We start from the raw sequence: 12,518 nt of genomic DNA, 5'->3' as shown, positions 1-12,518 counted from the left end.
TACAGCACATCTTAAGGAAAAGGGCAGACAATTCATTAAAACTGCTGAAAACACTGATTCACGCAAGTATAATACCTTGATGACATTCCTCGCCGCCCAGAAATAAAAAAAAAAAAAATTAAGGGATAAATAAAGCTTAATAGAAAGAAGGTAATGTATTTACCACAAGGATCAATACTGATAAACAAATAAAGCTGTCTTTACGGTGCTTTCATATTAAACTATGGCTATCTTCAGGACTTACTTCCCAGTACGATTGTAGGCAGGGCAGACTTGAGCATTTCCAAACATGCTTTCACAGCTGTTCCAAAAACATCGTTCTTTGTACATCACGCTCAAAGTTGATCAAGTATTTCTGATAGGTCATCCTACTCCCAACGATAGCCATACGCTTTTGCCTGGTTTCTTAGTTGCTTGACTCTTTACAAAGAAAATAATTTTAACTCTTGGCTTTCAGAAGCAAAGCTAAGAACGAGTAGCCTGAACTTGCTAACTGGATTATTATTGTTCAGCTAGGTTTTCTTTCCGAATACATTTAAAACTTTTCGCTCTATTTAGGTGCTTTCTTCTATTCACAGATAAGCATCCTTATCTTCTTTGTCTTCCCCCTAATAAAGCAGCTTCTCTTTTTCTATCCAAAAGACTCATGACACGCCTACAAGATCATAGTAAGAAAAGCCTCTATAATTTACCTAAAACATTTCTTCCTAGAAAATAAACCCAGCCGTGCAAAGTGGTTCAATTTGGGGGGGGGGGGACAGTCAGAATTCTACTATCATTTTATCTGCTTTATTTTACGTAATTAAGAAATCTTCATTAGGGTTGATATTCCCTGTCTATGAGTTGCTGACATTAATGCTATTGGCACAGGATACTAATAAATTCTTCAAATATATGAACCCTGGGATTGTGATTAGTATATATAAATACATTTCATAAAAATTGGGTAGTATATGTAAAAATATACCTGTCTTACTTAAAGGAATTGCTTTCCCTCATAATAGATATTCTTTTTTAAATTGTCTACAAGAAAATATATGTACCACGAGCAAAAAAACAGTACCTTTGAGTAAAGAGGAATAGTCAAATTCAAATAAGAAAAAAGGCAAATTGTTAGGGAAAATGCAACAGGAAGAGAGGTACAGTAGCATCCTAAAATACAAAATAACTAAACTCATTATAAACTCCTATCTTTGAAGAATTTAGGAGTAATTTGTGAATGCCATGACATTTTAAAGTGAGATTAGCAAGTCTTATTACTGAACTAACCTCTCACTCTTGGAGCAAGAATTAAATATTTGCTCTGCATTTAGAATCACAAATCGAAAGTTTCACGGCTCTTGCCAGAATTTCCTATGTTAAGAAACAAAAGCTAGAAGTTTTAGATAATTAAGAACGTATTCAGGAGTACACAAAGTAAGGTTCTGGGTGTATTTGTAAATTTTTTGTTTCAACTGAAATATTAAAATCTAGAATGAATTCTAATTATGCAGTTGCTCTTAATTCTAAACTCTGTTCCTGATACCCTAGACAGACCACAGATACTTTTCCAGGTAGGCAACTGGGTGGAGAAGGGTACACAGCGTATTTTAAACAAATTCACTAAAGGAATCAAAGCCCAAGTTGTGTTCTGTAGCAATGCTACCTTTTGGGGGTACTCTTCCAAGCTTTCCAAAGATGCCAGTCCTACCTTGTTTTTTGTTTTCCTTTTGACAACAGAAAGGAAAGGTAATGCGTGAACATATTTCTATTTCTACTGAGAAGACCACCCAGTGGATTCTGCCAGAGCCTACAAATGTTTGACAAATACATTGTCAGAAGATAAAAAGAGCACGATGAAGGGACAGTGCTGTTCTCCGGAATCCCAGCTATCTGGGGCCCTGGAAAAAGTGCCTGGACAGCTCTCACCCTTTCACCTCCACTGCACTTACCCAAAAGTACCCGGAAACTTTTCTCTAGCTTTAAATTATAAGGACTACAGAAAACAAATGTACCTGCTGTATGATGAGGTAGAATTACCTGTGACCCTTTCTCCTCAATAAGCATTAGTAGCAGGTTACCGTCACAACTATTTTAAAGGTGAGGCAGTAAGAATGGAATCCAAAGTGCATTAATAAGGTGTTCGGCAGAGATCAGACACAACCCACCTCAATCTAAAATATCTGACGCTCCTTCTAACTGGTTGCAAAACACGATACAGCCTGCGATCGAGTTGCACATCCGTAAGCCTGCAATTTTTTAAATGCCCAGTTCAGGCTATTTGTTTGTTTCCAGCCCCATCCAGAGTTTCCGGATGAAGTTTCAGTCGAGAGCTAGCACTCCCCACGCCACCCCAGCCCCTCGTTTCCGTCCTTCTTTCCTTCCCAACTTGGCTCCCCGGTAGTTGGAGAAGCCTCCTTTCCACTTCCCCGGAAACTGGTGACATTTCAGGGCTTCCCGCTCGCTGGAGGCCCCCCCCCAAGGATCTTCTGAGATACCTTCTCAGAGGACGCGCCACAGAACTGGGGATCACCCCGACCAGAGCAAGACTCCCTGCCCCCACGGAGCGCCCAGCCTCTGGGCTGCCTTTCTCGGGGAGCCCGCGAGCCCGGGGCTCCCCGGACCCGGAGCGCCGTGCCCAGCTCCTCCGGCGACACGCACCGGCGAAGTTCCCACCTGAGCAGGCACCCGGAGGTGTCAGACGCGAGGGAGGGGCGGGGACGGGGAGCCCGGGTGCGGGGAGGCCAGACCCGGGGGCGACCGCGCGCGGAGGAGATGCTCCCGGGCCACCCGGGCTGGCCAACCTGCTGCCGCCTCCCAGAGCCGCGCGGGGAAACGCGCCGCGCTCCGCGCCGGCTGCCGCCCGCCCTCCCGCTCCCGGCGCCGCGGCCCGGGCACTAGGACCCCAGAAAGGAAGGAGGGCGCGCCGGCGGCGGCGCCGCACTTACCGCGCTCGGCTCGCCCGCGCCGCCGGCTCGCTACCCGGCCGCAGCCGCCGCGTCCACCCGAGCAGCGCGCACACACAGGACTTGGCCAAATTCAAAGGAGCCGGGCGCGGGGGAGGGGGCCCCGCCGAGGGAGCGGAGCGTGGGAGCTGGGGGAGGGGGGCCGGGAGGGGGAGAGGACAGCAAGTGTTACAACTTCCTTCCCTGCCCACCGCCCGGCCGCGGCGGGCGAGGGACGCGGCGAGGGGAGGGCAGCGCGCGCCGGAGCGCCAATGAGTTCACTTTCTTTTCCTCCCCCGCGCTCTCCCCCTCTCCCTTCCCGCCGGCCCCCTGGAAGCCTCCGGCTCGGCCGGAGAGGCCGGGCCGGAGTTTTCGGTTTTCGGCGGGGGGAGCCGGAGGACGGCTGGCGGCGAGGGAGGAGGAAGAGGGAGCGGGGAAGGTGAGGAGGCGAGCGGGGCGCGGTGCCAGGGAGCGGCATCCAGGACCTTAATTGTGCGACGGGGGGACGCGCCGGGCCGAGTGTGCCCGAGACCAGGCGCGTACACGTGTCCTTGTGTGTGCGTGTGTGTGTGTGTGTGTGTGTGTGTGTGTGCGTATGTGTGTGTGCGCGCGCGGGTGTGTGTGTGCCAGAGGAGGCGAGCCTACCATGCGCTTCCCCCGGTGCAGATCGCGGGAGAGCCCAATCACGGGGCGAGCTGGACCGGGCTGTGATCATTTATAATCCTGGACTCCTCCGCTCCGCCACTTGTCAAGATGACAGGTACTTTATTTCTTCTTCTTCTTAATTCAAAAAAAAAAAGAGAGATTCCCCGTTTACTGCCTTTTTCTGTCAAATGGGATTTGCCGGACTGAACCACGTTCGCCGCCCCTCCCTTCTCCCCTCCTCCAGGCCGCGTCGGGTACGGGAAAGCTCCGAGGCTCCCATGCTGTGACCAATCAGTGCCTCTACTACTCTTGCCGTGATTTAGGGGTCATCCATGAATAACACTTCACGCTGATGAATGGCTCTTGCAGGCTTTCGGCTCTGATGAGGGGTCTGCCCGCCGCTGATTGCAAACACTAATGAACTCCCAGCGCCATTTGAAATTCACACGCACCTACAAAGTGCGGGGGTACGTGCGTGCGGGGGTGGGGGGCGGAGGGGTCTGTCCTTTTCTTCTCCCGGCCACGCGCGCGCGTGCGCGCGCGCGGGGAGCGGGGTCGGGGAGGGGGGAAGGGGCGGGTAATTGCTTTGGACCGAAGTGGAAACACTTCTGTGTGTAATCAAACCTCTAACCTTCTTAGAAAACTACTTTTCTTGATCTTTCACAGGGTGGGCATTTCAGGTCAGCTGAGTCACCCGAGGAGGTAGGAGTGCAAGACACTGCCGGGAAGATGGATTCCGAGGCAGAACGGTATAATTAAGGATTTCCACTCCCGGTAGGCGGCCCGTCCCTTACAAGAGGATCTGAAAATGACCTGCGCCTTCCCCTCCAGAGTGTCCTCTCGTCCCAGACTGAAAAGCGCAAATGACCTTCGCACGCGGGAAGGGGTTATACACGAGCCCCAACTCGGCACCGGCGGCGGCGAACAAGTGTCCGCCCTGTGGTTCAAGCACCAAGACCGCCCCAACAAGCGCGCGCTGGCCGGTGGGGACGGATTCTGGAGTCCTCCCAAGGCTCCACGCCCCGCATTCTCCGACGCCGCCCCCCTCCCCAGTTCTCCCCTGCTTCCACTCTGTGTGATGTGGGAGGAAAATAAAAGTTTACTGCTCTCCAGGAGACACTGTCACTTTGTACTCCCTTAAGTTCCCTGCAACACCCTCGCTCCCGGCTCCCCAGCCCCAGTCTCCCGGGCGTAAAGGAAGCCCACCGAGGCGGACCTAAGTTCCGGCTGTTCCGGAGTTTCGAAACACCCAATCCTCGACTTTCGAAGAGCTGCTTTCTGGCTCTCCGTCCTTCTGGAACCTGTTCCGCACCCGCCTGCAGCCGGGCTGGGGCGCGCGCGCTTGGGGAGGATGAGCGCGCCTGGCTCCTCTGGGGGCATCCTACCCCTCCTCCAGGGTGTAGCTGAGAATTAGTGTCCCAGGCCTCAATGGGCCGCTGGCAAACCTGACCCAGGAAGCCTGGCAGAGGAACCTAGTGAGCTCCGAGCCTTCTCATTCCATCTTCCACTTTCAACTTCAGAGCAGAGGATTGCAACGACCTGCACCTAACCAGACTCGCGCTTGAAGGAAATAACACGCACATTTGTAACCACGTGCAGACCAAGAAACAGAGTAAGCACTCTGAAAACAAGAGTAATGCCCCCCCCCCCCCCCAGGAAAGCCGGAGGCTTCATGATAGAGTTTCTCCAAAGTTTTGGGTAGAACTGACAAGGAGAATCCCTGAACTTGAATTAGTGTGCCCAGTGCTTCTGAGTTCCCGAAGTCGCTAAATGACCAAACGCACCTAAAAGTAACGTAATGCGTGATCAGCACGGCCCCACTCCCGGGGCGCACAAGCACATCCCGGGGCGGCAGGGATCTAGAGTCAGCCTAGAGTGGATCAGTCTCTTTCCTGCCTTGTGTGTTTCACACTTGAAAAAAAACAAGGCGGGGGGGGGGTGGGGGGAAGGGAATGAATGATTATTACCCTCTCATTGTAGCCATTCTCCTTTTCTTAAGAAAACTTTCGAATTGTGAAGATCTGCCCCAGATAACTACTTAAAGTTTGCATCCCTGATGTGACAGTAAGGAGACGGGTAGGGTGTTTCATAAATCACATTTGTGGCCCAGTTCCCACAAAACCATTTTAAGTGTTCGAAACTTTCCAAAGTGTCCATGTAACACTCCCCCTAGCTCTTTTGTACTTTACTATCCAGGAATACACACACACACACACACACACACAGGGAAGTAAGACACCTCAGAAAGAGGCCAGAACAAAACTAAATTGCTGGTAGGAGGTGAGGTCGGGGAGCGGCGTGTTCCTTCTTTTCAGCTCTTTTCTCTTTTCAGCCCTTATTATAGCTAAAGCTGGTAATGAGCATAAGAAACAATAGAACTCATAAAATTTAGAAATGGTAATAAATCTTGAAGCTTGTCTCTAGCCCAGCGCCCTGTTACACGATATTCAAAGTTTTTCAGTATGTGACGCCGAGCATTCCCACTAATTGCCCACGATACAGACAAAATACTCCAGAATTCATTCACACAGCCCCGTGCACTCTACGCTAAGCATCACTGGTGGACAAAACGCGCAGGCTTCCTCCGCGACCGTTGCGTGCGTGAGACGAAGCCCGAAATCCAGGCAGTTCATGTGTGTTAAGTTTGAGGCTTCGCGGGCTTTTCGGCCCCCCTCACTAACAAAGAAGTTCCATCATCGGAGGTCGTTAGGAAAAGCTGATGTTGCACACTGCCCAACTACACCGCTCGCTTTCTCCTCCAAATGCATCCTTGGAAAGCGGAGAGGCAGCTTGCTACGTGACCATCAGGCTTTTTGCCTCGCTGAGCTGCTGTCATGGGAGGGCGGGGGTGGTGGGTAGATCACGCAGTGCCCTCGGCTGCAATAAAAAAAAACCCCGAGCGGGAGAAGAAATGCAAGACGTGGCTGTCTGTTTTGCAAGCCTCTGGCCGCTCACAGCAAACTCTGCCGGGCGCGGCTGGTGACTTTGCCGCCTTAACGCGGCCGGTCGTGTACGGGATGATGGGGCCCGAGCCGCCGGCATCGCCCTCCCGTGGGGTCCCCTTGTCACAAGGATACGCAGCTCACCGAAAGAAAAACAAAAAACAAACAAACAAAAAAAGGTTGCGGAGCTCCCTTTGCAGCCCCCACCCCCCACCCCTGGAAAAGCCTGCCTGCGGCCCTTGCATACCTCTCCAGTATGCTGGCCAGGAAGAGAAAGGGCCCACCCCCTTTGGATCTGCTGCGCAACAACTCCCCACCTCAGTTGAGGGTCACCCACTTGAAGGCGGTACTTATCCATTTTATCAGCGTCACGTGGGCCTTCCCTGGAGCCTGATGTTTTGGGGGGCTGGGGGCCGTCAGTTTTTTCCCTCCGGTTCCTAAGGGTCCAGCCTGGAGCTGCAGAGGCTGGGTGGCAGCTGTCCCCCGCCCTCCCGTGGGGCCACTTCCTCTTCTGACATGCGGGGCTTTCAGGCGTGCAGAGGGGGGGAGCACCGGGTCAGGCAGGTGTGACGTTCTCCGCGGAGCCTCTTGGGCAACCGCTCACTTCATAGCCACTCTTGGCAATTACTACATCTGCTCCAGCGAACTGAGGCTAGATGGCCTCACCGTGGGCTCAAATCGGACCGGACTGCTCCCACCCGAGGGGCTCAAGGCACTGATAAGGAAGGGAGGCAAGGGCTGAGGGAGCCATAGTTTAGACACTTAGACCTTCCTGCTGACCCTTTGAAACGATCAGGAAAGCCAGTAATCTATATATACTTCCAAAGGAGGTTGTGCCTCAGCCGAGAACAATATGTGATGAGCTTAAAACCCAGGCTGAAAGCTGGCTGTCAGGAGGAAAGCAGGAGTCCTGGGCACTGGGAGCAGGGTGGTTAAACAAATCACTTCGCACGACGAAAACAATGAATCTGGGACAATTCACAGCACTAGAACGTAACCTGTACGCAGAAGTCTCTCAAGTAGTTCCAGAGTTACTATTGGGTGTTTGTTGTTTCTTCCCCTGCGAAAACAAGTAACTTATTTCCCTGGGCCGTTCCACTGAGGGAAACCATAAAACACACATTCTGATCTGATCACTGATCGAGTCACTAAATTAGACGACTGTTGGTGGCAGAAAATACACTTTCAGTACCTGAACTGGAGCCTGATAGGCCTCTCCCGATGTGCATGTACCCAGGGAACTGGTGATGGGACAAACCGCCCTTTAAACGGGACCATCCTTTACCAGCACATTAGTGCGTGTCCCACTGCATGAACGGGGCCCACGCGTGGCTCCCACCTTTGGCGACGAGGCAGTTGTGGAGTCCGACCCAACTGCTGACACGGTCTTGCTTCAGTCACATACAAAACCCCGTTCCTTGATGGATTCTGAACACAGAAGCATCTTTTCACACGTGGCACCTGTAATCTTGGCTTAATCCCACATACGTGTCTAAAACGTGCCACAGTATTCCACACTGCGAGATAAAACCTTTATAATTAATCGTTGCCATGGAGTGCCCTTTAAAATCTGTCATGTCTTCTATGAGCAGCTTTTTAGTAAGCAGTATGTATGCTATATTTAAGATATCCAGTATATGCCAAATATAGTGTATTTAAGGTGGGTACTAGCTGCTGGGAAGGCTTAGAAACTCATGACACAGGACAATTTTGTTAATAATCTGATGTCGTTTAGGTATTTTGGGATCCACTCTATAAGTTAACTTGTAAACCTAGATTAGAAACCTAGGCATCAAGTGACCATATTCAATATCAAATCCAGTAAACATCTCATTTCCCAGAAGTGTTCCACTCTCTCCTTCCTTGGCCGACTCCTGAGTCTCGGATGTCCTGTACTCTCAGCCTCCGGGACCCCTACTTATGAAAGTACCTATAAGTGACACTTCCCTTCCTTGGAAGAGCCTGCACTATATTTTCTGCATATAATAAACAATGGCACTGTTTTTATTATATGGGCCTTTTCCAATACCCCTTTAAAACCACAGGGTGGTTTTACCCCTTTAAAACCACAGGGTGGGTGAGGGGCACCTGGGTGGCTCAGTCAGTTAAGCATCTGACTTCCACTCAGGTCAGGAGCTCGTGGGTTTGTGGGTTTGAGTCCCACATTGGGCTCTGTGCTGACAGTTCAGAGCCTGAAGCCTGCTTTGGAGTCTGTGTCTCTCTCTCCCTGCCCCTCCCCCACTCACACTCTGTCTCTCTCTCTCTCTCTCTCTCAAAAATAAACATTAAAAAAAATTAAAACCACAGGGTCCAGCATAAAGGGCTGCCATACAGAAGGTGCTTGATAAATCATCATTGAATGAATGAATGAGTGAATGTATGAATAACGTATTTTCATCATCTTCATTCTGACTTTTTTAAAGGATATGCCATAAATAAAACTGACTTCAAAAATATACTTATTAAGTATGCTTTTCTACTTTTCTGCCCATCCATTTTTTAATGGCACATAGTTAAACAGTTCTAGTTATGATATCAAGCCACATCAATCCACTTCTGATCTTGGTTGACCTTTTTCAGACACACAGTTTGAAGTAAAAGCAAAAATAATGGGGAAAAGCGAACGGATCGTATTTTGTTTTCCTCTTTTTCAGTAACATGTAGCAGTTCCTTGAAATTTGGAAACGCTGGTAGTAAGCACCTATTAAATGCAGACACTCTATTTTCTGTTACGTGTGATGATGCCATGACACTCTTATTGTTCAAGAAATTTCCTTTGGACTTTTAATGGTACGAAACATAGAGCCCGAGATGACTGTTTTCCATTTCTTCAAGACAAGGGTTCAGCTGGTATTGGGGAAACAATCTCTGTTTGTTCCTGTCTGCTCAGGAGGACTGTTTCTAATTGATCTGGCATGGAATTTAGTGGGAGATGTGTATGTAGCAACCGAAGTGCAGAGTCCGTATGCTTTGTAAAGGGATAACCATATGGGCCTTATTTGAAACATTTGAGGATTTTCGACATTAACCTGGGTTAAATTGAGCTATAAATTCAACTCAAATGTATACATCCTGACAAATTCATCATCACTTTGGATACATCCAATCCCTGCTCCCCTCAGATTAATAAAGATGATGACCGCTTATCACAAATGCGGAGGTTCGATGTGATAAAGTAACATAATGTTGTACTTTGCACTGTTTAAATGCAAATTGCCCATATTAGGCAGACATTCCTACTGTTATCACTTCCAGTAGAATGGAAATGCTTAAAAATGATCTCTGGGTGAAGAAAAAGATATACAGTCAAACCTATTTCCTCTTACACTATTTTCAAGTACACTTCGCTATCATCATGAAGATTTAATTAAGCAAGCGCTGCTGTGCTAAAAAGCAAAGCGGCTGGAAGTTACCACTTACGGAAACATATTCAGGACTTCTACAAAATACTTTGTTTGCTCTTCTTCATGTAGGCATCCGAACAGTCACTGGAGGTTAAAAACACAACAGAATTCTAGAGCTTCCCTCTCCTATTTTTGAATACCAAATTTCGAGCTTACACTCTGTTACAGATAATAGTACTAAGTTCTGGATGTTGATGGTCCTTCCCTCGCAGCTTTAAATTGCCTTGAAAAAGATACAGTTTCTTTAATTAAAAAAGCTGCACAGAACTAATCCCTCTAGCTGAAAAAAGAAAAGTTTTAAGCAATCTCTTTCTGCTCTGAGAGAGAAAGGCAGACAATACCATAACAGATCAGAAACATAGGCTATAGCGTGCAGCCAGGAGCACAGCAGGGAACTGAATACTGCTCCGACTGTGTCATTTTTTAATCCCCCAACCCAGTTTTCCCCGTCTGACCTCATGCTGAGATGAAGTTATCACAGAAGACAGCTTTACTCTCACCAATGAATCCACCCCTGGATCTGTATTATCCTTAGCAGATCAAAACACCGCTTTCATCAAATAGCATTATCTGCATAGAACGCATGCAATTGCCCGATAATTTCACCCAAACTATGCTATTCATTTAAAGGACAAGAAGAGAAATGTAATTCATTCCTTTTGGGGGGTGGCAGGGGAGAGTGAGACCCGGGGAGCGGCAGGGGCTGGAGGAGCTCACTTACCCCCTTCACTCATGGGAACTTTTCTGTTTTTAACACAAAATCCCAAGAAGGGGTCCATTTAAAAGTCCCCGGATCCTGCGCTTTAAGATTAATTGTTGGAGCGATCTGGTGCAGTTTGAGTGACAAAAGTGTAAGTTGGGTAGAAAACTGGCAGTGAGAAATGACAAAGCTTGCTGATGTCATTAGCAATGCTTCCCTGAACCCCAATAAAAACATCATATCCAGTAAAATTGGAGAAGCATAAGAATTAGCTGAACAATTGGATGAAGTTTAACACAATGTTGTGTGTGTGTGTGGTGGGGCGGGGGGGGGGGTAGGGTTCTTTCTGGAAGATCTTTCTATGCATCATGCAAAGTCCGGATCCTTACATTGGGAAGACAAAGACGTATTCTGCAGTTTTGAGTCGATATTTTGAAGAATAATATGTTGAGACTCTTAGGAGTAAAGACTAGCTTTTTTTTTTTTTTTTTTTGGTTTAGAAAATACTTAGCCTCCTTCAGATTCTCTTTCCTATTTTTACGTTTAAACAGTGCTCTCATTTGCATTGTAGACTGTATAAAATGTCATAATGGGCTTCTCTTTAATGGATCCTCACTCTTTATTGAATGACATCAGTTGTTTTGCTCAAGGTGTCATGATTGGTTAGAGCAATCATACAAAACCATTTATGTCAAGTAAATGGAATTGCTAAGAAGTACGAAAACTCTGCCGTGGGTGTGGGTGACCTATTAGGTGCATGTTAATATCGTCGTAAGATGCATTACTCACCATAATTTTAATGATTTAGCTTGAAAATGTAAATCATCTGCTCGGTCCTATCTGAATTTACTCTGTAAATTGACCCTGTAAGAAATCCAGCTTAATCCCTACCTTCCATCACCCAGACAACATCCACACACAAAAATGTGTAAGACAAACAATCAGAACTGCTTGAAAAAAGAACGATATTAACATGCTTCCAATCGGGGGCTACGAATACTTCTGGGAGTCCATGAGACAGGTGAAGGGGCAAGAATTTTCCCTTGAAAGAAAGACACAGGCACGGCAAGAAATTAATCATGGCACTATTATTTGTCATCATTGGCATTTTAATTACATGTACGTATTCTCTAAAGCATTTAAGTATAATTAATAAATAGGTATTTTTTTTTCCATACCGACTTCCTGAAACTATATCTCAATACCAAAGCGCTCCGAGGCTAAAAGTCTATGAGGATCTATGGTCTGCTCGGTAGTAAAGTTCAAATTCCTGTTTCCAAAATATAGCTTCATGACATACAAATTATCTTAAATGTAATGTGATTAAGCATTAAACTATGGCATTTCCTTGAATTTAATGACAGTACTATTTTCATGTCAAACTTGATTACAAGAACCAGCTTTCAGAGGGAACTGTTTAAAATCCCAAATCATTAACAGATCATTTAGGGTTCAGGCGAACAAAACTTCTTGTCTGTGAAATATCAACTAAACACATGTAAGCAGAGAGGTGAGTTTCACATTTTGCCTACACGAGCATGCGTGTGTGTGTCTGTGTGTGTGTGTGTGTGTGTGACTGATTGTAGAAGTCATATTTCTGTCTGAAAATGCCAGGAAAGAAAAGCTGTTTCCATCATCGACGATGCGACTCTCAACACACACGTTGACGACGCAGTTCATGTTCAGACACTATTTTCTCAAAATAACAGGGTGTCTATCATGGACCACTTGAAATGGTCCCAGTTGAAATGGAGATAGTGGGACACATGAGTTCCTTAAGACGTCAGGAAATTTAAATGCACAATGGATTTTGATATTTTGTCTCTATCTTTGTTTTCACTCCAACTCTGTTTGATTCAAAACTGATTTTCCTAACAGGCTAAAATTGGATCATTCACAAATC

The 12,518-nt window shown here is 47.4% G+C and overlaps 2 protein-coding genes across 12 annotated transcripts in view; one reads left to right on the top strand and one right to left on the bottom strand.

Moving 5' to 3' along the window:
- The window catches only part of TENM3 (teneurin transmembrane protein 3), a 1,304,603-nt gene that overhangs the window by 619,446 nt on the left and 672,639 nt on the right, over positions 1 to 12,518 (bottom strand). The window contains exon 1 of one of the 11 annotated variants that reach the window (XM_045056765.1): positions 3,570 to 3,691. The exons of 9 other annotated variants lie outside the window; for them this stretch is intronic. The gene's annotated coding sequence lies outside the window, so the exon portion shown is untranslated. Of the gene's footprint in view, positions 1 to 2,927; positions 3,022 to 3,569; positions 3,692 to 12,518 lie in introns of those variants that run through there. One more of the 11 variants, XM_045056764.1, reaches the window with a different exon arrangement.
- Positions 1,836 to 4,684, top strand: LOC111560087 (translation initiation factor IF-2-like). Its single transcript, XM_045055919.1, has 4 exons — positions 1,836 to 2,009; positions 2,801 to 3,363; positions 3,591 to 3,684; positions 4,236 to 4,684. Exons 1-3 carry the CDS (start codon positions 1,836 to 1,838, stop codon positions 3,643 to 3,645), a joined length of 792 nt encoding a protein of 263 aa, XP_044911854.1. The 3' UTR covers positions 3,646 to 3,684; positions 4,236 to 4,684.

Source organism: Felis catus, chromosome B1 (genome assembly GCF_018350175.1).
Source record: "Felis catus isolate Fca126 chromosome B1, F.catus_Fca126_mat1.0, whole genome shotgun sequence".
Lineage (NCBI taxonomy): Eukaryota > Metazoa > Chordata > Mammalia > Carnivora > Felidae > Felis > Felis catus.
This window is presented reverse-complemented; position numbering and strand designations above follow the sequence as displayed.

Excerpts from the sequence above, each read along its gene's own strand:
- LOC111560087 (XM_045055919.1), top strand. The coding sequence starts at position 1,836 with ATGAAGGGACAGTGCTGTTCTCCGGAATCCCAGCTATCTGGGGCCCTG. Across the intron at positions 2,010-2,800 it reads TGTACCTGCTGTATGATGAG|AGCCGCGCGGGGAAACGCGC; the intron begins GTAGAATTACCT and ends GCCGCCTCCCAG. Across the intron at positions 3,364-3,590 it reads AGGAAGAGGGAGCGGGGAAG|ATCGCGGGAGAGCCCAATCA; the intron begins GTGAGGAGGCGA and ends CCCCCGGTGCAG.